At 38.1% G+C, this 26,047-nt stretch overlaps 1 protein-coding gene across 1 annotated transcript; it reads left to right on the top strand.

Annotated features, from left to right (window-relative positions):
- Positions 1–23,778, top strand: LOC133043837 (sulfotransferase 6B1-like). The gene is made up of 6 exons (XM_061125123.1): positions 1–273; positions 1,982–2,166; positions 6,038–6,164; positions 16,305–16,399; positions 16,552–16,738; positions 22,526–23,778. Exons 1-6 carry the CDS (start codon positions 129–131, stop codon positions 22,642–22,644), a joined length of 858 nt encoding a protein of 285 aa, XP_060981106.1. The 5' UTR covers positions 1–128; the 3' UTR covers positions 22,645–23,778.
- The last annotated feature ends 2,269 nt before the right edge of the window (positions 23,779–26,047 follow it).

The following is a 26,047-nucleotide window of genomic DNA, read 5'->3' as shown; positions in this document are numbered from 1 at the left end:
TCTAATTGGGATGTCAGCTCAGTGATTACATTGCTAGTGAGCTGGGATTAAAATCAAGGACCACACTTGCTCTGTGCCTTGTGTAAAGTTAGTGTTTAGTAAATACTTTTCAATTGATTTGACGAAAGATGTCATCCAAGAGCCAGTCAAGTGTTCTTCATAAATTCAAGGGAGTCATCTTTTCTACTATGTCTTCAGAAGAACTTCTAAATTCCCTGGATTCTTTTGAGGCAAGACAGGATGATGTGTTTCTGGTTTCCTATCCAAAATCTGGTAAAGTTTATTTCAATGTATCTTTAAAATGTAGATATACAAGAATGATAATACATGTAATAAGTTTTATCAAACATTTACTTTTCAGAATTTTTACACTGGAAATTAAAGTATCTTAAATGCTTATTTTCATGAAAAAATTTGATATTAGAAAGTCAAAAAAAATGTGCTTTGAGAAAATTCAACTGGAGAAATTAGAGCTTTCATACACTTTGTTTTGACTTTATTCACAAAGACCTACAGATATTAATATATAATAAGCATAATATCTGTAACATTATAAAGATCTCTTCATACTTTGAGCCAGGCATAGTGATAAATAAATAGTTTTTGTTCAATTTGTACTTAATGATTGATCTGTAAATAAATAATTGTTTTCTTCTGGGCTGATAAGAACAAGTGGCTAATTTATACCATATACAAAGAACTATATATAAGACTTCCACTGGACATATTTTTTAAATATGTATTTATTTGGCTGCACTGAATCTTAGTTGCTGCACAGGGAATATTTTTAGTTGTAGCATGAGGGATCTAGTTCCCAGATGCTAGATCTAGTTGTAGCATGAGGGAGTTAGATCTCCAGATGGAATTTGGGCCCCTTACACTGGGGGCCTAGAGTCTTAACCACTGGACCACCAGGGAAGTCCCTGGACTTATTGTTGCCTATAAATTGGCATTTCCCATTAGCTGCCAGGAGGTCCCCTTCAGCAGCACAAAACTGTGTATTCTCTCTTCTTATCAGAATAAATCAGTATATTTAATTAAAATAATGCAAATATCATTACTATATAGTTACATTTATATGACTGTTATACATATTTAAGACTGTTAACATCATAATCTAAAGTAGTCTTAAATTTAAAACATAATGTTAGAGCACTGTTTAAATATTTATTGAACTATAAATTTGTTAATCTTGTATTTAACTGGAATTATGAGATAAATGGAAACTAAGCCTCATTTAAACCAATTTGGAACATTGCTTTCAAATTAGCAAAACATCCTCCCCACCCAGACTTTTACCTCTCTGCTCTAGTTTTCGACAGTCTACACCCCTGGAGCGTATCCTCATTTGCTTTCGGTAAGATAGAGTGGTATCTCTTCCAGACTTCATGGTAGTAAATTTGCATCTCCTTGATGTTTGGATATAGCATTCGTTCATTGTTCAAATGTTTTGTTTTCACAACTGCTGTGTATTTGCATGCAGACAAAAACAAGATCCCGTGTCTGTTTTCAGCAGGGAGCTAGGGAGATAGACATGAATGCAACTCTATTTTGATGTGTGCTGCTTCTGAGAGGCAGAGAGGGTGAGCAATTAGAAGAGGGAACTGGGGACTCAGAAGGCAGTTTCTAGAAGAGCAAGATGTATGAGCTTGCAGCACCAGCAGGCATCATGAATGAAAAGATCTGCGTGTTTGCGAATTGGAGAAGGTGCTAGAAGTGAGTGGTAACGTGGAAGAGTGTTTCAGGCTGAGGAAACAGCATATACAGTTTTCATCATTCTTCACGATCTTTAAAATGTGATTCTTCCTGTAAAGGGAACTAACATCTCGAATGTTCCAACAGGTTTATCTGTGTGTCGAGGTGATAACTATTTATAGTAAAACTAATGTATTCATTGTTTTTATAACCTCATGTTCATTTTCTATATTCATTTTGAGTATCATTTGATTAAAAATGCATTTCATTTTATTTTCTTATGAAGGCACTCACTGGATTGCAAAAGTCATTGAGAACATTCCCAATGCTAGACTTACCCTAACACCTCCTATTGAATTGGGAGACATTTCTAAATTCGAAGAACTAAAAACATACTGTGAGAGGAGAGTTATTCCAACGCATTTGAGCTACAGCATGCTACCAATGAATATTAAACAGAAACAGTGCAAGGTAAGCTCAGTGGTTACGGACAGAGGCTCGGGAGTACACAAAACTGAACTTGGATTCTTGCTGCGTCACTTTCAAGCTGTGTGACCTTTGAAAATTGCTGATGTTCTCTGAGTTTTGGTGTCCTCATTTAACACAAGGATAATAGTATTCATCTCACAAAGTGTGATGAACATTAAACAAGAAAATGAGTATATAGGTATTACCACAGTATCTGGCTCATAAAAATCTGAGTATGACATTAGTATGTCAACTGTAATTATGCTAGATAATGTCTTATTCTGTTCTGAATCTAGTTGGAGTCATTTTCTTTAAATATTGATGTCTAGAGAAAGAAAAACTGCCTTAATAATATTATTTTAATTATTCTATCTATCATTTTTGCAAAAGATTATATGGGAAAGAATAAAAAGTAAAATGTAATATAAAACACTGAAGAATAGTTATCTCAAGCCATTTTTAAAGTCCTCACATTATTGTTTTAAGTTACTTCTAATTCTAAAAGGTTTTTTCTATTTTCATGTATTTCTTATCAAAATTTGTTTTCATGGAGAAATGCAGGATCAGAAAAAAAGAGGATAAAATTTGTAAAGCAAGGTCATGTGTCCACTGTAAACAATTTCCCAGTAATGATGCCTTTTAAACAATGTCAGTCATATTCTTAAATAAATAAATAAACCTACCAAATGTGCATACATCAAAGCAGATCTTCCAATGATTATAACTCTATGCCCACAATGTCTCCATGTATACCATCTACTCTCCAGTTCAAATAAAAGTAACACAAGGAGAGGTAAATGCCATGGAGTTTGTGTTTATCCCAAGCAAATCTATCAGAAAAGGTGAAAGTATACTAAGCTGATTACAATTTGACTGAATTGAGCATTTTCATTTCAAACAGACTATCTAAGAGAGAGAGATTTGGGTAGAAAAGGAGTCTGGTACACTTAACAACCCTTAAGGCAATGCAATAACACTGATAACAAATGCCACCAGAGATTAAGTTGTGCTTTATAAACGTTACAACAGTGACAGAGTAGCTATTTTTCCTCTTATAAGCAAAGAAGCCAAAACTCAGAAAAGGTGTGTGTGTGTGTGTGTGCATGCTCAGTCGCTTAAGATGTGTCTGACTGTTTGCACCCCATGGACAGTGGCCTGCCAAGCTCCTCTGTCCATGGGATTCTCCAGGCAAGAATACTGGAGTGGGGGGCCATGCCCTTCTCCAGGATTATAACTGGGTGCATTTAAAACCACCACAGTAACACTACAGCCTGAAGGTATGATCCTTTCATTGCCACCCTTTAATGGGGACTGAGACTGTCTGGTTGTCCCTGGAATGCCAAGGCAATGACCTGTCTTCTGTTGCTGATGACTGAGCCCCAAGAGCTTGGAGGGTGGGCAAGTCTTAAGTACCCCTGTAGGGCTGGACAGATAGTTAAGTTCCTCCTCCCATTGTTCTCTATCAGCTCTCAACCTTACTTGGCCTCCTATATTTTCTTCCTAACATTTGACTCTCCTTTTGAATGTTTCCAAACTTTCTTGCATGAAATTTATATTTTCAGCACATTTCACACCATGTGTGTGCTCAGCTGTATCTGATTCTTTGTGACCCCATGGATTGTAGCCCACCGGGGCTCATCTGTCCTTGGAATTCTCCAGGCAAGAATACTGGAGTGGGTTGCCATTTCCTTCTCCACAGATCTTGTCGGACCAGGGATCAAACCTGCATCTCTTGTGTCTCCTGCATTGGCAGGCAAGTTCTTTACCACTGTGTCACATGCTATTTACTTAATATTTAATTTTTTAAAGTAGATTTTCAATTTTTAAGGAAATTTAATTTTTAAAATATTCAGTTAGTATTTAATTTTTTCTCCAGAGTACTATTCTACCTTCTGTTCATATTTCTTAACCCCCCCCAATAATTTTTATAATTTCTTAGGATACATTCATAATGTGTGTGTGTGTTTATTGAGTGTAATTGACATATAACAGTATGTTAGTTTCAGATGTATGACATAGTGATTTCATATTTGTATATGCACCGCACTATCTGTTTAACATTCTTCATTGAACATGAACACCTTCTTTTAATCTTTTTTGGGGAAATATGTGTTAATGGGTTGCACTGTCCCTCCCACTAGATCTGCTGACATGTAGCTTTAAGGAAGAGTTCTCCAAAGTCCCTAAAAAATTATTCTCTTTACCAAGAAATAAAGTCTCCACCTGGATGTCTAAGGCTTAAAATTCTGCCATTTATTCCTTCTTGCTAAGGCAGTCAATTTTTAACTGTGGTGTCTGGGCCCTGGGGTTCTGTGAATCTGCCCGGGAAGCCTGTGTAGTTAGAGGAAGCCTGAGTTGTTGTGTTCTTCCATGATTATCTCTTGGGACGAAGAGAAGATAACTGCGGGGGTAAAGGTGGCTCTTCATTCCTGCCTGTCGTGGTCTTTGTGTATCTTTCAAGTAAAGAGGAGCAGGTGCTGTTAATGAGGGTCACAATACCTGGACTATGAACACAGTAGGGAAAGATAGTTGTGTATAAAAAATGACTCAGTAAACACTTCCTTATCTAAGTCAAATATGTCCTCCCTGATTTTCAATTAAAAAGCAAGTTAGAGTATCTGGTACTCACTCATGCAATGGTGACCTTGACTGGGGACAGTCCTCTTATCTCCAGGCTTCTCACATTGGCTTCCAGAGGTTTTTTTATATGCTGCTATAGTTCTCTGTATTTCACTATTGTAACCCTCATAACACTGCACTGTCAAAAGTGGATTTAATTATCTGTTTCCCTCACTTGGCTGGGTCAGGAAGATCCCCTAGAGGAGGAAATGGCAACCCACTCCCAGTATTCTTGCCTGGAAAATTCTGTGGACAGAAGAGCCTGGTGGGCTACAGTCCATGGGGTCGCAAAGAGTCAAACATGACCAAGTGTGTGCAACACACACACACACACACACACACACACACTCTCTCTCTCTCTCTCTCTCTCTCTCACTTGACTGCAAGTTTTGAGAGGGCGGGAATCATTTCTGTCTTGCTCATTATTCTATTCCTTGGCTCTGGAATGTTTTTGTACACTAGCTGACATACAATAGTGAAAGTTGCTCAGTTGTGTCTGACTCTTTGCGACCCCATGGACTGTACAGTCCGTGGAATTCTCCAGACTGGAATACTGGAGTGGGTAGCTGTTCTCTCCTCCAGGGGATCTTCCCAACCCAGGAATCAAACCCAGGTCTTCCGCATTGTAGGCGGATCCTTCACCAGCTGAGCCAGACATACAACAGTTATTAAATAAATATTTATTGAATCAAATTAAAGTGCAGTTGCAGTATTTGTATAAATTGGCAAGGTATCTCAGACTCCTTACTCTTTAACTGATTTAATTGTAGAAAAAGGAATTCCAGAACATTACTTTCTATAAATATGGATAATTTGTAAGAAATCTTCTTATATGTAAATCATATTTTGCCATACATGGATATTAAAATATTAATCTTGTCCTTCACCTGAGGAGGACTTTCTCAAGTCTACCCCTGAAAAGATAGGATCAAATTTTGGCACATAAATTCAAGAAGTCTGGTCAGTGGGCCAGCAGCATCAACATCTCCTGGGAGCTTGCTACAAATGCACAATGCCAGGCCTCATCCTGGAACTTCTGAGTGAGAATCTGCATTTTAACAAGATCCCTTGATGATTTTTATGCACCTTCAGTTTTGAGACACTCTTGTATCTAAGTCTGTATTTCATAATCAGCTGAAGCTACCAAAAAGTTGTGACTTGCATAGGTCAGTGTGGCTGCTACTTTCTTTTAGGAAATGCTTTGTCTTGGGGCTACTTCCATACAAAAATAAATTGATTTTTTTTTTTTTAACAGATTATCTACATCGTTAGGAATCCAAAAGATATAGCTGTTTCATTCTTCCACTACTACAGGGATAACCCTAATCTCCCTAGCACTGAAACCTGGCATGAATTTTTTGAGCTGTTCCTAAAAGGAGATGGTAAATATAACAGTGATTTTTATTCATAATATACAGAGAATATCTTCACTCAAGATGAAAGCATTTTCCAAAAGTTCAAGTGAATCCTAACAGCCTACTTTCAGAAATATATTTGAATAGATTATTCTTCTGCTTCTTCTATGCAAATTCTTTCTCACTTTGTTTCTTCATAGTTTTTCTTATTACCAAGGGGTAGAACATATGAGCGATGACTTATTAGCTGGTTTTCATGTCTTCAGAAACAGAAATTAATTCTGATCAAGCATTTTTTCCTCATATACCCTCAGTCTGTTCCCTGAAGTAATTATTCACTGATTGAAGTATAGTGATTTACAGCTGAAATCTAGACAGGTAGCTTGAAACATGCCTTACATATACCTGCATGGAAAATAAATCATGTCAAACAGTACACACACACACTCCCAACGCCCCAGCTATCATACATGTGAAAGAATTTGCCATCTTGACACTTGGAAGAAAGTAATTTATTCTGAAAACATCTCAGGGATTTGATTAAACAAAAATAATATAGTAAGAAGATGAAGAATCCAGAAGAGACACAATTTAGAAATGGTATAGTCCCTGAGGATCTTATCTCTCACTTGGCTTAATTACTAATTTTATTTGCGAATTGTCAAGCTTTTGCTTGTTAATTTAAGAGAGGCCACAGCAAGAGTAACTTAACATGAGGACATAGGAAACTCACCAGCACCAAGGTTTAATATTTTGTTTTGTGATAATTGCTATGGAAGAACATATTATGCTCACACTGTTTCAACTCTTTCTATTTTGTTCCCTATCTATTGGCACATATTTGGTAGAATCATCAAATTTCAGAAATGACAGGTATAGTAAAGGTCATCTGGTTTAAAAACCCACCTGATGTTTGAAGCACCTTTACAACACCCCCCAAAATTGTAGAGGATAAGTTTGAACTTCTTAACCTTGATAAGTTCTTACCCCTTACTACGGCCCCAAAGCAGCACATTCAATATTGGTATTGCTAAGATGTTTTTAAAAATTTTCCCATGTGATATAGATTGTGCACATACCATGTGATGCAGACACTTGGTTAGGTACTCTGCAAATACAATCTCATGTCATCCTCACTAGAAAACATGAGATAGATGTTGTTACCCTCACTTTACAGATGAGGAGAATGAAGACTTTGGTAGGCCAAATACCTTTCCCACAGATGCATAAATAATAAGGAGGAGAGCAGAGACTTAAGTCAAGCGTCAACTCCAAAAATCTTTGCTCTGACCACTGAGTCATAACTCATCTGGAAAAAAAAACAAACAAAAACTATCTCTCTGATCATTCATTTATCTTCCACCTGATAGTCCTCTAAATATTTGAAGATTGTTAGCATGCCTCACTCTGCCTCCACTCTATTTTTGGAATAAGCAGAGTTTAAATACGTAAATAATATTTGAAAAACAGATCTTGAGTCTGCATTTCTTTAAGAAAAGAAAAGCTGTGTTCATCTCCAACTATTGTAGACTGTGGTTCTCCACCTCTGTCACCATTACATGAGTGCTCACTTGGCGACATCTCTATCATTTTGCAGTGGTTATATGTATGTGAGTTTCAAGGATGTTCTTCAGTTACTTTTTGAGGAGAGGGTTATTTCTCTTGCAAATGACATGATGTAGTAGAAAAAACAAGCTATGGAGACAATAGAACTGGGATCAAGTCCTGACTATATTTTATTCCATATATAACTTTGCACAAGTAGCTTAGCTATTCTGAGGTTCAGACTCCTAACACAGAATAGGATTTTTAAAATTATCTATTTTGTAGAATTATTTAGAGGCTAAAGTTTGTTGTAGAAATCTATTCACTGATTCTATTAGACATAGACATTTAAACACACAAATACTCACATAGTTTCACACTAGGGTGGAAATGTTACAAGTAGATATTTACCTAGAAAGATTAATTTATAGCTGAGGCATCAAAATACCCTGGACCCAACTCCAAACCATAAATATAAATACACATGATATGAGCAGATAGGATAGTGGAGATATACATAACTACACATTTGTCTAATCATTAAATTTTCTCTTTCAGTTTATAAATATGCTTTAGGTTTTCAGATTATGTAATAACTATAAATTGTGTTCTGGCAATATCCCAACAGATTAATATCTCAATGCAATATTAGTATTTTACTTTTTTCTGCTATAGCCCCTTCTCCAGTTTTTTTTTTTTTTCCCTTCTCCAGTTTTATATTAGAACTTTATATTTCCTAGGCCACTTCATCTAGGCAAGTTTCATTTTCCACAGTTATCTGTCATCAGAGTGCTTTCTAGAAACTAGTAACCAAGAGCCTCATTATAACAGGATGTGAGAGTGGGGCACAAGGTTTGCCGGGAATGTGGGAGGTTTGAAATAGCTGGGGTGAAGAATAAGAGAATGTGTTAATGCAGAACAAATAGGTTTGCTGGGCAAACTTGGGGCCTTTAAGGCTGGAAAAATAAATTTGCAGTCTATAAACAGAGTTGTGTAAATTTTCCAGCAGAACTCAGCAGCAAAGAGAGAAGACAATAGGAGGAATTGCTTCATTTTAACACTGGGTGTTTTTTGATGATTGAAATAAACAGTAAGGGGGCAAAAAAGTTGAAGGTATTGGCAAGTCGGTTGTTGAGGGAATAAATAAAAGCAAGAAAATGAAGAGAAAAAGAAAAAGGTCAGAGTAGGGGATTGTAAAACTACCCATTAAGGTTTTGCTCTAAAATCAGAATCTTGAGTAACTGTAGGAGAGAGATTGGAAGGTTGATTTCTGACCGAGACAAGGATGGAAAGAACAGTATATTAAAAAACATGAGTCCCAGAGGAGCTCGGATTCTTTAGGAGAGAGAAGTTCTAAAAGTTGGTAGGAAGCAGTGAGGTTTATGACTCACTCTCCAGACCCTAAGACACTTGGATTGGTTGAGAAAGAGCAACTTCTATTCAGGAGCATTTTAGAAGAGTGAGTAATTTTGGATAGCAGAAGTGCCATCCTGGCATATGTTAAGGCCAGGAAGAGATAGAATAATTCTGTATTACGTGAAGAATGTGCAGAAAAACATTTCCCATTAAGGAAGATTTCAAATGTGTTTTGGAAACTGTATTTTCTTTAAAGCCAGAGGTCTGCTAATGACCTAGACAATGAGGATTCTGATTAAAATATAAACTAAAACTGTAATTTCCTATATTAGTAACAACGCCACAGGCAGCCAATTTCTTTAGATTCTTTTGGCTGCCTTACATCCTTTTGGAACAAGGTGAAGAATGAATTAATTAGTCAATAGTAGAATAGCTGGCTTTCAAATTATGATCAGGCTATTATGCAAAGTTGATTCTTAAATCTATCTGGGGCATGTTGGAATACGCTTCCTACAGAAAAACCATAATGGACAAGGTCAATTACACCTAATCACTGGGTATGACGCTGGGTCTGTGTCCCTTCTCGGCTTCTTGGTAATAGAAGTATAGGCTCTCCTGAAAGTATTGGGAGCTTTCATAGCCTCAGCAACTCTGCTGTTGTTGTTTAGTCACTAAACTGTGTCTGACTCTTTGCTACCCCCAGACTGAAGCCTGCCAGGCTCCTCTGTCCATGGCATTTCCCAGGCAAGAATACTGGAGTGGGTTGCCATTTCCTTCTCCAGGGGATCTTCCTGACCCAGGGATTGAATCCATGTCTCCTGCATTGGCAGGCAGATTGTTAACCTCTGAACCACCTGGGAAGCCCCAGCAACTCTAGGAGGTGACATTTATCACCAGGGCTGGGCTTGTAGCTGCTGGGGAGAGGAGGTGAAACAGATTGAATCTATAAGCATAGTCTAGGATTCCAGGGACTTCCTAAGTTTGAGAGAAAATCAGTCTTCCTCCTACATGTGTTTTGTGTCTAGGAAAAGGTTGGCCATTCTCAGAAGATAAACTATTATCACTGATATGGTAATTTGGGTAATTCTAAGATAAAGTATTATGTAAGTCACTGAAATAGCAATGAGATTGCTAATAACTGAAGATTGTATCAGGGAAGCTCTTCTTAGCACCATTATTATTACACAGTCTTCAGGGCCCATAGAGTAGAAAATTGGGCTGATACTCTAATGATACTACTGTAGTCTTGGAAATTCTTGTTTTAAAAATAGATTATAGTTATTTTTTTTGCCCTTTGCTTCCTCATGAGCTGAAGCTATGAAAAATTGCAGTTAGCTTACAGTTTGTTGTACTTCAATTTAATCAAAGATTTAATGTTCTAGATGTATATCACAATGTCTGGCAGACACTAATAACTTAATAAATGTTGATTAAATAAATTAGCAGTCAGCAAATCTTCAGGAAATTGCTAGTAATATAGCTCTTTTAGGATTGAGGCATTGTGCGTGCTTAGTCACTCAGTCATGTCTGACTCTCCTTGACCCCATGGACTATATAGCCCACAGAATCCTCTGTCCATGGGATTTTTCAGGCAAGAATACTGAAGTGGATTGCCATTTCCTCCTCCAGGGAATCTTCCCAACCCAGGGATCAAACCCGCATCTCCTGTGTATCCTGCATTGCAGGTAGATTCTTTACCCACTGAGCCATTGGGGAAGCCAAGACTGAGCTAGTCTTAAATCTTTGGATGATAAGGAGATGTTGACAAAAATTAATCAATAGTCTACCTAAGAAAAAATGGAAAATTTTACTTAAGTCAACCCGAGGATTAAATCCGAGGAGACAGACTTTCAGAAAGCTCTGAGGACTGTTCCACCTGCTTGAGGTCAAAGCACAGTTATATAAGTTCTGAGACAAGGACTGATATGTCAAATGACGTGTAATAGAAAGTTTACATGGTCCAGATCTACATGTACAAAGTGAGTCATGAATCATCATGATTTCATACGAGATTAAGAAGGAACAGTGTCTCCTAAGGATGTCTGGTTAATACAGAGGCACAATACCCTCTAAGTGGGAGAGAGCAGGCCCAAACAGGCAAACTTTTGTGTTTAAAGTTTTCTTGTCTTACCATAAAATATGAGCTTTATTTCACCAATGTCCTGCTTTTGATCGTTATTTTTTTATGGCTATTCTCTGAACATGTATCTTTTTCTTTTCTTTGAACTTTTAAATTTTGTATTGCTAAATTTTGTAATATAGCCAATTAATGTTGTGATAGTTTGAAGTGAACAGTGAGAGAACTCAGCCATACATACACATGTATCCATTCTCCCCCAAACCCCCTGCCATCCAGGCTGCCACATAACATAGACCAGCGTTCCATGTATTATACAGTAGGCCCTTGCTGGTTATCCATTTTAAACATAGCTGTGTATACGTGACCATCTCAAGTTCCCTAACTATCCCTTCCCCCTGACCACCATAAGTTCATTCTCTAAGTCTGTGACTCTTGACCATTAATTTTTTTATAGAAAGCATTAGGTGACCAAATATTTGGTCCCTTGATGCCAGGGTAGTTGCTTACCTAGCCTGAGTCCACTGTGTCCCTTGATATCAAATCTTAATAGCCTGGTCCTATTTTTCCTTTTAGGAGGTTGTACTTGTAAGATAAATGGCAAAGGGTAATAGTCAGTTCCCAGTTGTCCATAGTACTTAATGCCAATTTTTGCCTTGCATGTGCATCCATGTGTATGTTCATTACTTTATAAAGAGCTGTAGATATGAAAAACAGTTTCAAGTTGTTTAGATATTATTAACTTTATAAGAGCTGGTGATAACTTTATAAGTTACACAAACAGTAGTCAAAATTGCCAATAGGAGTAACAATGTCATTAGTAAAGACTGAAGCCAAAACCCTCCTAAACCATACCGTTTTCCTAGTATTTTCCTTAGACCAGGAAAAGGATCTTTTATAGGGGAAAATTGATTCTTCAGGTGTCATAAGACAAGTCACATAAGACTCATCAGGTATAAACCCAATATTCAGTATTATAGCACATTTCCCCCTGAGAAGGAGTTAGAATATCCAGGACCATGCAATCCTGTAAGACCACTTTTCTTATCGTGGAAACTTCCAAACTGAGCAAGCTAATGATTTGATTACTATCATTCAGAGCTTGCTGAGTAAATTTCGTTAAAGCCTCTATGTGATTAATCATATCTTCCCTTCCAAGTGAAGGAAAGAGTATCACAGCCAAATGGTCATACCATTGGAAAGCTGACTGATGCTTTAATGCCAGCATGCTTACATTAAAGGCAGATTGGCAGGGGCTATTTCCAAGGCTTCCTATAGGTGACCTTGAGCCCAGGGGAAATCAACTGTGCATCTTCCTAATCAACCAGGGGAAGGCCAAGCCCAAACGTGTTCCATAAATCCACTGCTACCCAACATTTAACATCTAGTGTAAAGGAGTACTTACAACCAGATTCAGAACAAGTGTCATTAATTGGCCAGGTAGGAGAGCCTCACTCAGTGATATTGGCAGTAGCATTAGCTTGCATAGTACTAGAGTCTCTTCCTCCTAAAGTAAAATTTGTAAGAGCCATCCAGGTAGAACCTTGGAGAAGAGAAAGCCACCAGGGTAAATAGGAGTATTGGACATAGGCAGTTGGCCACAAACCCAGCAACTGGATTGATTTCTTTGAAATTTGCAAACAGTTGAGTCCAAGGAAGAAATATATTTGGTTCATAAGTAAAAGTATGAACAACTATCAAAGTAATTAGTATACCAACCTGGTGTGGCATCTTGGTTCAGCTGCCTACTTCAGATGTTGTCTTCTCATCCTGGTCTGGTAGTGATGGTCTTAGGCAGGTGTCAGAAATAGGATCTGCAGTTCTTTTGGGAGAGAAGGGCTGATTGGGCCCCTTCCATCATGACTATCAATGTTCCTTTACCTGACTTTTCCAGTATGCATAATGTCCTGGTTACAAGTCATGGGGCATCTGTTCTTCATCCTAAAACGGATTACTGTGATAGTAAGTTTCAGAAACAATCTTTATGGTAATATAGCAAGAAGGAGCCCTCTGAGAAGTAAATCTCAGAAGTAGTAAATACAAAAAAAACTTAATGACAACAACAGTAGAAATTAATGGCCCATTAAACATGATATTTTTTATCTCTACTAAAGTAATTAACCTCATTTCTACCAAACATAGCCAAATTAAGACTCAATTATTTGCAAACTAAGTCTGTTTTGATAAACTTGGCCTGATTATTTACATAAGTGTAATTGATCATACAAGTCCCTTTAAGGTGACTCTCCTAGAACTCTTTATAAAGAATGTCAAGTTGAAGCTATTTTGGAATTGTGAATCCTTTGGGGACTTTTGCATATCAATTAAAATAGGTGCGATATTTTAGGGTGGGAGCTCTCTGTGCTAAGTTGCTTCAGTAATGTCTGACTTTTTGCAAGCCTGTGGACTACAGACTGCCAGGCCCTTCTGTCCAGGGGACCATCCTAGACTATGGGATTATCCAGGCAAGAATATAGGAGTGGATTGTCATGCTCTTCTCCAAGGGAGGTCTTACAATTCAAAGGATAAGATGGGAGCTCTCTAAGTCTTTACAGTTCAGAGGATCCAAGAAATGAGCCCTAACCCTACAAATATTTCCCCCTGCTAACCTAATTTTTAGAAAAGAGAAAGTAAACCTTGCAGGCAGGGATCCAGAAGACTGACTGACATGATAAAAACTGATGTTCTACAGGCTTTTCCTAATTGTGCCCACAAAACTCAGTTTTGGAATGACACAAAGAGCCCCATCTTGACCATTTCAGGGCAGGTTTTCCTTTAACTCACAATTAAATAAATACTTGCAAGCTGGTATCCCCACAAGTGGCTGTCCATTTGGGAGCTGTTTGGCTTTTGAGGCACAATTTCCCGTTATCAACTTGATACCCTAATTTATTTATGACATATGATCTGGTTAATTTTCTGAGGACAGTGTGATGCATTGGATGCATGCTGCTTCTGAGTCTAGCTCTCCAAAGTGGGTCAGTTCAACTTTTATATGTGTCTCAGTTTTCTCTTCAATAGTATAAAATCACCATCTACAAGATGACCCACCTTTTTGTCCTGTGTCCCTGGAAGAGTAATATTTACTTAGTGGTTGTAGTAGAGGTCCCTCGCTCTTCGGAGCTGAATAATTCTGTCTCTCATTTTACCAGCAAATGGTTTGTTGAAAACATACATCACCACCTTTGTTTTTGTTTTTATCAGTTTAAATCAAATATAACAAAAACCCAGCCACCTACATTTTCCTGAGCTCCCTGCTCAAAGCCCCCTCTGGTCCCTTCCCCAAAAATGCACTGGTATGCCTTAAGATTCCAAGTCTCAACGAAGCAAAAAACAACTCCAATAACATTTTTAGGATTGCCACTTAAAAGCAATGAGATCTGAATAGCTCTCACCAGAACGTTTGAACTGTACCAAGAAGCCAGAGGGGCTCAATGCATACACATCGATACCAAGTACAGGTTCAGGTAGATTCCAGGTACTTTCTGGTGTCCTGCCAGCTACACCATGCATATTGATGAAATGTTGATCATCAGTCAATCTCAGAAGTGGAAGTTTTCATTCAAGCCAGCCTGAAGATTATCACTGATGAGACAGTTATTTCAGAAAACTCTGATGACTATTCTGCCCCTTAGAGGTCAAAGCACAGTTTTGAAATCAAGGATTATATGTCAAATTAGGTATTATTGACAGTTGACACGATCCAAATCTACAGGTACAACGTGACTGGTGGGTTATGAGTCATCATAACCCCTTAAAAGATTAAGGAGGAAAATTATTTCCTAAGGAGTTGTGACCCTTTATGTTTAAGAAGGAATGTTACCACCTAAGGAGGCCGGGTGAATGGATATGCACAATATATTCTAAAGGGAAGGGAGGAGAGCCGAATGGACAGAGAAAGCATTTTATGTTAAAATTTTTGTCTTGTCATAAAAACTGAATTTTATCTCATCAGAGGCATGGAAATATGTATATGTAGTATTTTGTCAATTTATTTATTTTAAATATTCATTTGGTGGTGCTAGTAGTAAAGAATCTTCTTGTCAATGCAGAAGACGTAAGAGATGTGGGTTCTATCCCTGGGTCGGGAAGATCCCCTAGAGTAAGAAATGGCAATCCACTCCAGTATTCTTGCCTGAAATAGTCCATGGACGAGAGGAGCCTGGCGGGCTACAGTCCATGGGGTTACAAAGAGTAGAACATGACTGAGCACATAGTCACTTATTTTTAATATTTATTAATTTATTTGGCTGCATCAGGTTTAGCTGAGGTACATGGAATCTTTGTTGTGTCATCGTGCAGGATCTTACATTGCCCCACCCAAACTCTCTACTGGTGGAGTGTGGGTTCAGTAGGAGTGGTGTGCAGGTTTAATTGCTCCAAGGCATGTGGAATCTTAGTTCCCCAACCAGTGATCAAAGCCCTGCCCCCCGCATTGCAAGGCATATTGCTAACTACTGAACCACCAGGGAAGTCCCATATGTAGGATTTTAAATGACTATATTTTATGCTTTAGATTGTCAAGCTAGTCAACTTTTCTGTGGTGAAAAGTTGCTCACTGTTTGTTTTCAATCATCATCACTTAGAGCTTATTTTGCATGATAATATTTTACTTTCAAGCCTTAGAGATTTTTAAGGCTGTCAACTTAACAAAACAATAAAGAGAGCATATCAGCTACAGAGAAATCCCTAAGACTGTATTTTTCAGCCTTGAACTGTGAATAGAATTTTTTGAGGACGTTTATAAAGTTTTTGTATTAAGAATTTATCATTATGAAACGCATGTCACTTTACAGGAAGAAAATGATAAATCCTCATTTTTTTCCCTATTTCTCCCAAGATCCAAATTAAGTATCAGAACACAATTCTTGGGGAAATAAATATCTTTCTAGTTCTGCTGTCACTTCTGATGATAAAAGAATTTTTACTAGAAATAACAAAAAACACCACAGCCTAATTAAAATAGGTAACCACCCAGCTTCATTTCACAATAGTGTGTTTATTAATAGTTAAAATAGTGAAACTGAGCTCTCTGAAGGAAAACTCTTTCATTCCAGAGTCTAGTATGTGTGTACCTTACATTGACTACTTCACCGAAGTGAGAAGAACTCAGGGATGCAAAGCTATAATGTTTAATGAAAGCTTTTTAACACATTTAATATTAACACAACAACTCACTTTTCTCCTAGTTGTATATGGATCCTGGTTTGATCACGTTTTAAGCTGGGAAGAACACAAAAATGCTAAGAACATTTTAATTATATCCTATGAAGAGATGAAGAAAGTAAGTCTTCTCTGCCATTTCAACAATGAAAATTTAAGTAAAATTGAAACAGGAAATCAATCAATGAATTCCATTTTCAGATTTCAGAGAATGAATTTGATATTTTGATGAGTTACGCTTTGTGTATACTTATTTATTTGCTATTTGCTCAGGATCCTTCTAAAAACATAAAGAAAATAACTACTTTCCTCGGTTTAAATGTGACTGACAGTGAGATTAATCAAATTGTGTGGAAAACATCATTCACTGAAATGAAAAATAACACAGCCAAAGAAAACTGTGATCCAAATCACACCATCTGCGCCCTCACTTCTAACAGGAACCTGGTATTTAGGAAAGGTAAGTCAGAGATGAGATGCTTTGCCTGGATTTCTATTTGGAAGTAGTTACATTTTGCCATTTTTAATGTCTCATTTCACCTTTGTTCACCCCATACCTTGCACAGCGGATTTTGCATTGTTATCCCTCAGTGGAGGTTTATTAAGTGAAATTCTTGAGTTACATTCTTTCCAGATGTTGAGATTCCCAGGCCCAGTTAAGAACCAACTGAGAGAAAGAGACATAGGTGTCAAACAGATGGAAATGATAAAGCAACTTGAAGAATGTGCTTCAGGTCTGCAGCCTAGTGTGACTGCTCATGATGGAGCCTGAATTTTACAAACATGCTCACTTAGTCATAGCCAGTCCAAGGTAGTCCTGACCCCTGCTGGTGCAGGATACTCAGAGCGTGCTACAGAGCAGTACGGGACACATGTTTTCTCCAGGAGAGAAAAAAGAGCTGATGGATGTGGCCAGGGCATTTTTCCAACCTCGCCAATCAAACAACTTGCCCTGCAGAAGTAAGGAAGAGGTGGAGAGAAAAGCTGGGATCATTATCTGGGGACATTCCTCTGCCTGGAAACACAGAGTGCACATGCGCTCAGTCGCGTCTGATTCTTGGCGACCCCATGGACTGTAGCCCACTAGGCCCCTTTGTCCACGGAATTTTCCAGGCAAGAATACTGGAGTGGGTTGCCATTTCTACTCCAGGCGATCTCCTTGACCCAGGAGTCGAACCCTCATCTCTTGTGTCTCCTGCATTGGTAGGTGGATTCTTTACCACTGAGCCACCTGGGAAGCCAGAAACACAGAGAGAAAGAAATAAACATCCGTGAATTCCTAACATTTTACTTAGAAACAGTTTGGGTACATCTGGATATGGAATTGTTTTGAAATCCTTGTGTGTTTTAATCCAGATCTGGGAAGAAAATGTTTTAACATTTTTCATATTTTTCATAACTTACAAAAACAAAATTCTTTGCATCTATATATTCAGGGTTCTTACTAAAACACACACATTTATTTGTTCTTTGCCTCAACTGTGTATGTTGTTTAGTCGCTAAAGTCATGTCCGACTCTTTGCAATCCCTTGGAATGTAGCCTGCCAGGCTCCTCTGTCCATGGGATTTCCCTGGCAAGAATACTGAGTGAGTTGCCATTTCCTTCTCCAGAAGATCATCCTGACCCAGAGATTGAAACCGGGTCTCCTGAATTGCAGGCAAATTCTTTTACCACCAAGCCTATAATTACTCCCAAAGAAAATATTGGCCAACTCATGTGTTGATAGACCAGATATTGTTTTAACTTTGCAGATTACTTTTGTCCTCTTGGGTGGTTCATTTAAAAATTTCCTTAGAGTTGCAAAAATGAGGGTTAGGAGGAAGGAATATTTATTACTTATAAACTATGTTCGAATGTTTACCAAATGTTTATTAATAAACTATTTTCTAAAAATTTTACCCAATATTTATTAATAAACTATTAGGTTTATTAATTGAATAGGTTTCAAAAATTGAATAAAATACAGATCTGTCATTCAGTAGATCATAATCTAGATAGTAATATAAGGTAATGACAACTATGCTAGTAAAATATCAGCAAATGTGAATCTATATGGATAAAGAAGAAAGTGTTTGCCTAGCAGAGTAGGTGAAGAGATCAGATCTGAAACTGGGAGCATATGCAAGATTTTACGAGGAAAATGCCAGGAGGAAATACATTGCATCAAGAGCTAATGGCCAGAAGAAAAGCTCAGAACCACCATGGAATTAGGTGGTATCTCCTAGAAGGAGCAGGTAGTGCCATGTGCTAAAGTGGGGGTGGTTGTTCAGTTGCTCAGTGGTGTCCCTCTCTTTGCGACCCCATGCACCCAAACTCCTCTGTCCTTCATCTGCTCCCGGACTTTGGTCAAACTTATGTTCATTGAGTCAGTGACGCCATCCAACCATCTCATCCTCTGTCATTCCCCTCTCCTTCTGCCTTCAATCTTTCCCAGCATCAGGGTCTTTTCCAATGAGTTGGCTCTTCGCATTAGGTGGCAAAAGTATTGGAGCTTCAGCTTCAGCATCAGTCCTTCCAACGAAAGTTCCAGGTAGATTTCCTTTAAGATTGACTGGTTTGATCTCCTTGCTGTCCAAAGGACTCTAAAGTGGTAGATGATACATAAAGCAGAATGAGAGAGAGAAATATGGCCAGAGAGTAAAATCTCTGATGGACACTATGAGGTCTGTTTGCTGTTTTAAGGATGGACCGGACATAGTCAGACCTGTTTGCTAGAAAATTAAATAGAACCAGAGTAGTAAATTGATTAGAATAGAGTGAAAGCAGAAGCAGAAAGTGCAATTAAGAGGTTGTTGTAATAGTGCAGGTAAGAGACATTGAGGGTCACAATTTGGATGGTGGCAGTGAGCCACTGATCGGTGCTGCTCGGCTGAGAAGTCAGCTTAGGAGCCAGCACCAGACTGTGGAATTAGGTAAAAATCGTTCAGGGTGAGTGGGAGGAACTAGTGAAGAATGGGTAGAAGGGGGAAATCCTAAGAACCCTGACATCAACAGCCCAAGACAAGCCAAGAACAGAGATCAGCCAGAATTAGTAGAAAGAAAAACCAGGGTCAAACATGACCATTTGTTTACCGTTTGTGAATTCTGAGAATGCAGTTTCTATAGCAGTGGAGATGCAAACCACACTGAGGTGGAGGTTAAAGAAATAAGAGATTAAACAAGAGGAGCAGAAGTGAAGGACCACTCTTAAGAAGTGGAAGAATGGAGAACAGTATTGGTAAGATATCAAAGCAGGTTGGGGAGAAGAGTTAGAAGGAGAGAGGAAGAGATGATAAAGGGAAGACAGAAGATAGAAAGGGATGCGTGAAGAAAAGAGTAGAGAGAAACAGGAAATCACTCGGAGGGACCATGGTAAAGAGAATGCTGAAAAATGAGGAAGTTCTGATCCTTAGTCCAGTACTTCTGTTGACGTCTTTTATCTTTGCCCTTTGAGATCTGATTAGCAGTACTCAATATTCACATGGCTTATCCTGAAAACTTGAGAAATTTTACTCTAATGAGTTAATCTCTAACTTGCCAACTAGTGACCCTAGCAAATATCACCAGGTGAAACCATATCAACATAACTGTAGCTAGCAGCAGTAATTCTAACACCTTTAAATTCTCCCTAAAAGTGGTTTCCTTATTTTATATCTAAAAAAAAAACTACAGGTAACAGTGGAAACAGCCTTTCTGAGACTAGTTCCCCTGAGGGCCAATTAGTAAACTAGGATTATATGAGGAATTATACACAAGGATGGGTCAATAGAGACCACTCACTTCTTTCCTTGAATGGCTGGATGGAGTGGGTGTGAGTGGGAAATCCATCCTCTGAAAATAATCATTTCAACCACATGACTGAAGTTATTGATTCAGACTCCATGGTTAACAGAGCCATTCCTTACTTTTCAGAGGAGAATTTGTGTCTGCAGTTGTCTTTGAAGTCGGAAATGGAGCTGATATTCTAGAAAATTACTATGGTGGCCACAGCGATAAGGTGATAAGGAAGGGTACAGAGTTATTCACATAAGTGTCAGAAGTCCAAAGGCCCATACAAACTAAAACATAGGGGGACTATTACAGGAATATAGAAATATGTATGGACAGGATGCATGTTGCAATATTGCTTATAACAATGAAAACCTTGGATGCACTTAAATGGCACTTAATATATTTAATCAAAAATTTAAATCTATTAAGTTGCATTCATAGAGGGCTTTATGATGGAGTCACCAAAACTAGAAATGCTAGATGAAGAATAGCCAGTGTTTACTGAGCACTTATTCTATGCCAGGAACATTATTTGATTTATATAAAACTTGGCAACAGACTTTTAGAATGCTGTTCATGTGATTTTATTGAGACACCAGGCATCTGAATAACTTATCCAGTATCACACCACTAGTGCTTGGCAGAGTCAAGATTAGCATCCAAACGGTATTCTTCTACTCAGGAAAGCTTTCATTGTAGGTGTACAAATAGTAATATTGGAAGATGGTCAAAGCATAATGAGAAAAGTAGATTATAATTGTATGATTTTAAATGCAGTTTATATGCTTATATATGTTTGCAAAAAAAGCATCTAGAAGAATGCATGCTAACCAGTCTATCAGCCATGTGAGCGGGTGTATTTTCTTTATTTTCATCTTCTTTTGCTTATAGGTATGTATTTTCTGAAACCTATATATTATTCTTTAAATATTTTTTATTTAAAAAAGTAGAAGAAAGAGTAAAAGAATAGATCAGAAACTAAGCACACAGAAATCAGGTCAAATGTAAAAAGAAAGACAATAATGGTTCAGGTGAATTAATATAAGAAGCCAGAAAGGAGAGCCAAGAAGGATGAAAGAATATTAAGTAAATTGATAGCACTGCTCTTCTAAGGGCCAGGCACCTTGATCTCATGAAGTTGACCCTGTGCCCCAACTGATGATGTGTTTCAGAAGCAGTACCATTTCCTGACTCTGGGATCTTCTATCTCTGATACGACTCTCTTTCCTTTTTCCTCTCCCCCAAACAGAAGAGTTCCGCTTTACTTCTTAAACTCAATCTTCTGAATCAGGAATGAAGAACACCAAAAATTCCTTAGGTTGTTACCTGCTTCTTTGCTGTAGGTGACACTGTCTGACATTCAGTCAAGCCGTGGGTTTTGGACACCCACCATGTGATCAACATCAGTACTGCAGGATTACACATGGACAGTGCGTTACCGTCCCTAACTTGACCGAGTGTATAAGCTAGTTGGAGAGAAAAGATTATAGAGCATAGTATAAGACAGTCTGTGTACAGGCATGCTAAGTCACTTCAGTTGTGTTTGTGTGGCCCTATGGACTGTAGCCTGCCAGGCTCCTCTGTCCATGGGATTCTCCAGGCAAGAATACTGGAGTGGGTTCCATGCCCTCCTCCAGGGGATCTTCCCAACCCAGGGATCAAACCCATGTCTTTTATCTCACCTGCAGTGGCGGGCAGGTTCTTTACCAATAGCACCACCTGGGAAGCCCAAGACAATCTGTAATGAAGGGATAAAATGATGTGTTTTGAGCTCCAGTGCACCTAGACTAGACCCCAGGGATGAAGCCTGGGGCCAAAGTGACAAAGGACCGTGATCCACCAGGTCAAGGGTGGAGGTTTGGTGTAGTGTGTGTGATGGAGGTGAGAAGGACAGTCTTATGGGGTTGATGCGGTGGCCAAGGCTTTGAGGGTGACTCCAACAATCAGGATAGGCCGAAAGACCATGTGACATGTATGTCTTATTTCAATTTCAGGACACCTTATATTGAAAGTAAGGGTGTCATACAAGTAACTTGGTATTTGTGTTTTTAACTCTCTGTAACCAATTTTGTAAAAGAAAATTTCCTAAAATGAGACCAGTGAACCACCCCTATAGTATGTTATCAGCCCTGTTATGACTGCAGAGGTGAAAAGGTAGAAAAATAAATGAAACATCATTGTGTCCACTTTGTCTGCTTTCTGTTTGTATTAAATTTAGGTGAGATCCTTCTTTGCCTGCTATAGTATAACCTAGGATATTTATATATTTTTATTTTACTTTCTAAAAAATAACTTTTTAAGCTATACAAATTAATATGCAATTACTGAAGAAGTTAGAAATAACAGATAAGCAAGTGAAGAAAAGAATAGTTCCCCCACCATCTTAGCAGCAAGAGATAAAATTATTCACATTTTCTTGTAAATCTGATAGCTTCCTTTTGTACATGCTATACATTTAAATTGGTTCTTGTCTGATTTCTTTCTGATTTTTTTCAGGGGCAGTGGGTGATTGGATAAACTACTTCACTTCAAAGCAGAAGAGAGTATTTGATGAACTATTCACAGAGAAAATGAAGCATAGTGAACTAGCAAAACACTTTGGAGATTACTCTTAATATAAATGGGAAATGAAACCAATTTCCATTTTATGCAAGGCAGTGCTTGGGGAATACATAAATATTTTTCACCAGTGTGGAAAGCAGATATTTCTTGCAGTGAAAAAACAGACACCTTATGAAAAAGTGTCATGTGTGAGAGACAATTATTAGCCTATTTGGGGATAGATAATTACTAATAAAAGGAAGCATACAATTTTTGCATGGCTGAATTATATGTCTGCTTTCAGGCTGTTCATAAGACAAGGAGATTACTTTTATTTAGAGATAGAATATTACTGTGGGTGTCCTATAATCTGCATTAATGTACAGCAAAAGAGGTGTGGGGTTAACCAAAATAACAAATGTCTGACAAGAAATTATTTTCTGCCTATTTAGACCATCATGACCTCTAGACAAACATTTTTTATTTCAACATTCCCCAGTGTCTGTGTAAAAATATTCTCCAGTGTCATACAATGACAGACATCATTTTATTAAGGAGAGAACTCCTAATAGATTATATTAAATGATAGTCTGGTATATTAGTGAGGATCAAGAATGAAGAAATATTCTTTACCTTTAAATTCACACTGGCTTGACATTCCAGTACTTTCTTTATCTTTAATAAAGTCAAATTACAAAATGTCTTACTTTTCAGTTTTGAAAAGTATGTTTCCTTGAATTATTTATGATTTTTTACAGTATTTTGAATATGTAGGCTTTCTCCCAGAAGCATTTCTAGCATTAATACAATTTCCATAATTTTCTCCTGTAATGAATATTATTCTGTAGGTTTAGCCTAGAGGACATTCTAATGAAATTTCAGTGAACTTATTTTAGGATTATTACCTAAATGACAAAAGACAAGTTTTGAATATCTATGGTATGTTGTTTACACCTTGGCCGTATTATCTAATTCAAGGCTAAATGGAAAATCAAAACTGTGTACTGTATATGACTAGCTATAAATGCAAAGCCAGGAATTGAGTTAGTTAATTCAAACACTTTGATTGTGTATCTCAATGTATTGTTAATCATTTTTGGTAACTTTTGGAGTCTTTGTGGCAAGTTTATCACAATTCAGTAACCATTAGATTTTGATCAGTCTTCTCTATAGACATACTTGTTATGAATAAAATGTATTCCTTTGGACTTTATGCAATTCAGATTTTTTTTTTTTCAAAATTAAACACTCACGGAAATCTACTTCAACACCTCCCTTTCCTAAATAAATAAGGTTAGTGAATGAGAAAGGCAATCAGGTATGATTTTGGTCAAGTCTTTATCTTCATGTTGGAACTAAATTCATACTTAACTTTTTCCCTGATGTTAATGTACAGAGAATGACTGAGTCATCGGAATAAGGCAAAGAAAATCTAATGAGACTGGCAAGAGGAGAAGACAATGACTGTGGTATTCAAGGCACCAAATTCCATGAGGCTGTATCATCTTCTCACATTGAGATAGTCACTGGGGGACTTCCCTGGAAGTCCATTGATTAAGACTTCAGCTTCCAATGCAGAAGGTGCAGGTTCGATCCCTGGTCAGGAAGCTAAGATCCCATATGCCTTGTAGCCAAAAAAACAAAAATGTAAAATAGAAGCAGTATTGCAACAAATTCAATAAAGACTTTAACAATGGTCCACATCAAAAAAGCAAAACAAAACAAAACAAAAAAAACCATCATTGAGATGGAAAGAACTGAAATGGGACTTTATTTGATATGTTTGGGATCATTGTAGTCCAGTTTTGGTAGGAAATTGTTTAAGATCAATTATTTAAAGTTATAACCAAGAGCCTTGATTCATTCATCACTATCAGTCAGGCAAAAAAAAGTTTTTGGAGCATATTCTATGTTCCAGGCCTTATTGTAGATGATAGGGACACATGATGAACTTGAAAAAGCTCTCAAGATGCTTACACTCTAGTTATAATAAATATATAATTTTTTTAAAAAAGTAAACATTTGAGATATGCCAGGTACCAATATGTTCTCTAAAGGCAATAAAATGAGGCAATGTAGCAAACAGTAACTGCAGAGTGGCCTAAGCTGCATGTTGGGTTGAGGACCCCTAGGAGGCGATGTAGGAGATTCAATGCGAGTGATGAGTGGGGCTCCCTGGGCTTGGCGGCATGGCAGGGAACTGTATTTTGTGCTAGATGGGAGATTTCCCATAGAGGAGTGAAACATCCTGATGGACCCTTTCACAAGATCAATCTGATGACTAGATGGAGGATGGAACTAGGGTCAAGGTAAGAGGCAGGCACAAACGCCTAGTAGGGGTGTAGGGGTGTAGGTCAGGGAAGAGGGACTCATGGATAATGTAGCAGTGGGAATGGTGAGATATGGTCAATTTTAGGACATAACATGGATATTGAAATAGCTCACCTGTTATAGAAATAAAAGAAAGGAATAGAAGATGAAGCCTAGATTTTTGGCTAACCAGCTGAGTATATGAGGAACTTTTTATTTAGATGAAGGTTTGATAGCAGCATGATTTTGATGGTGGCAATGGGGGAGCTAAGGATCAAGACCTCTGCTTGGACCATGCTATTGGAAATGTCTATTAGATACCAGGTAACTGGCAGGATACGGTATGAAATTAAAAGACACTTGCTCCTTGGAAGAAAAGCAATGACAAACCTAGACAGCTTATTAAAAAGCAGAGACATTACTTTGCTGACAAAGGTCCATCTAGTCAAAGCGATGGTCTTTCCAGTAGTTATGTATGGATGTGAGTGTTGGACCATAAAGAAGGCTGAGCACCAAAGAACTGATGCTTTTGAAGTGTGGTGTTGGAGAAGACTCTTTGAGAGTCCCTTGGACTGCAAGGCAATCTAACCTGTCCATCCTAAAGAAAATCAGTCCTGAATATTCATTGAAGAGACTGATGCTGAAGTTGAAGCTACAATACTTTGGCCACCTGATGCAAAGAACTGACTCATTAGAAAAGACCCTGATGCTGGGAAAGATTGAAGGCAGGAGGAGAAACAGATGACAGAGGATGAGATGGTTGAATGGTATAACCGACTCGATGGACATGAGTTTGAGCAAGCTCTGGGAGATGGTGAAGGACAGGGAAACCTGGCATGCTGCAGTCCATGGGGGTCTCAATGAGTTGGACATGATTGAGTAGCAACAGTAAAGAAAATCTCTCTGATGATTGTGGTGCTGTTCCCAGGGGCCAATTGGGTGATTTAAGAAGGTGGGGAAAAATCCCACCGTCCAGATTTGTGTGGGAGATGCAAAGGCAAATGCCTGTCCTGTGACAGCACTTTCAGTTTCAAATACACCATCTAAGTGAATGTGAAAATAAAACCCAAACCCTGGTCCCACTGAACGTGTGCTAGTGGAGCAGACAAGTGAGCTGAGCTTTCCGCGCCCCCCATGTCCCTCCTCCTCTTCTGCCGCTCCCTCAAA

This window comes from Dama dama, chromosome 22, assembly GCF_033118175.1.
Source record: "Dama dama isolate Ldn47 chromosome 22, ASM3311817v1, whole genome shotgun sequence".
NCBI lineage: Eukaryota > Metazoa > Chordata > Mammalia > Artiodactyla > Cervidae > Dama > Dama dama.
The sequence above is the reverse complement of the archived record's forward strand: the minus strand, read 5'-3'. Positions and strand labels throughout refer to the sequence as shown.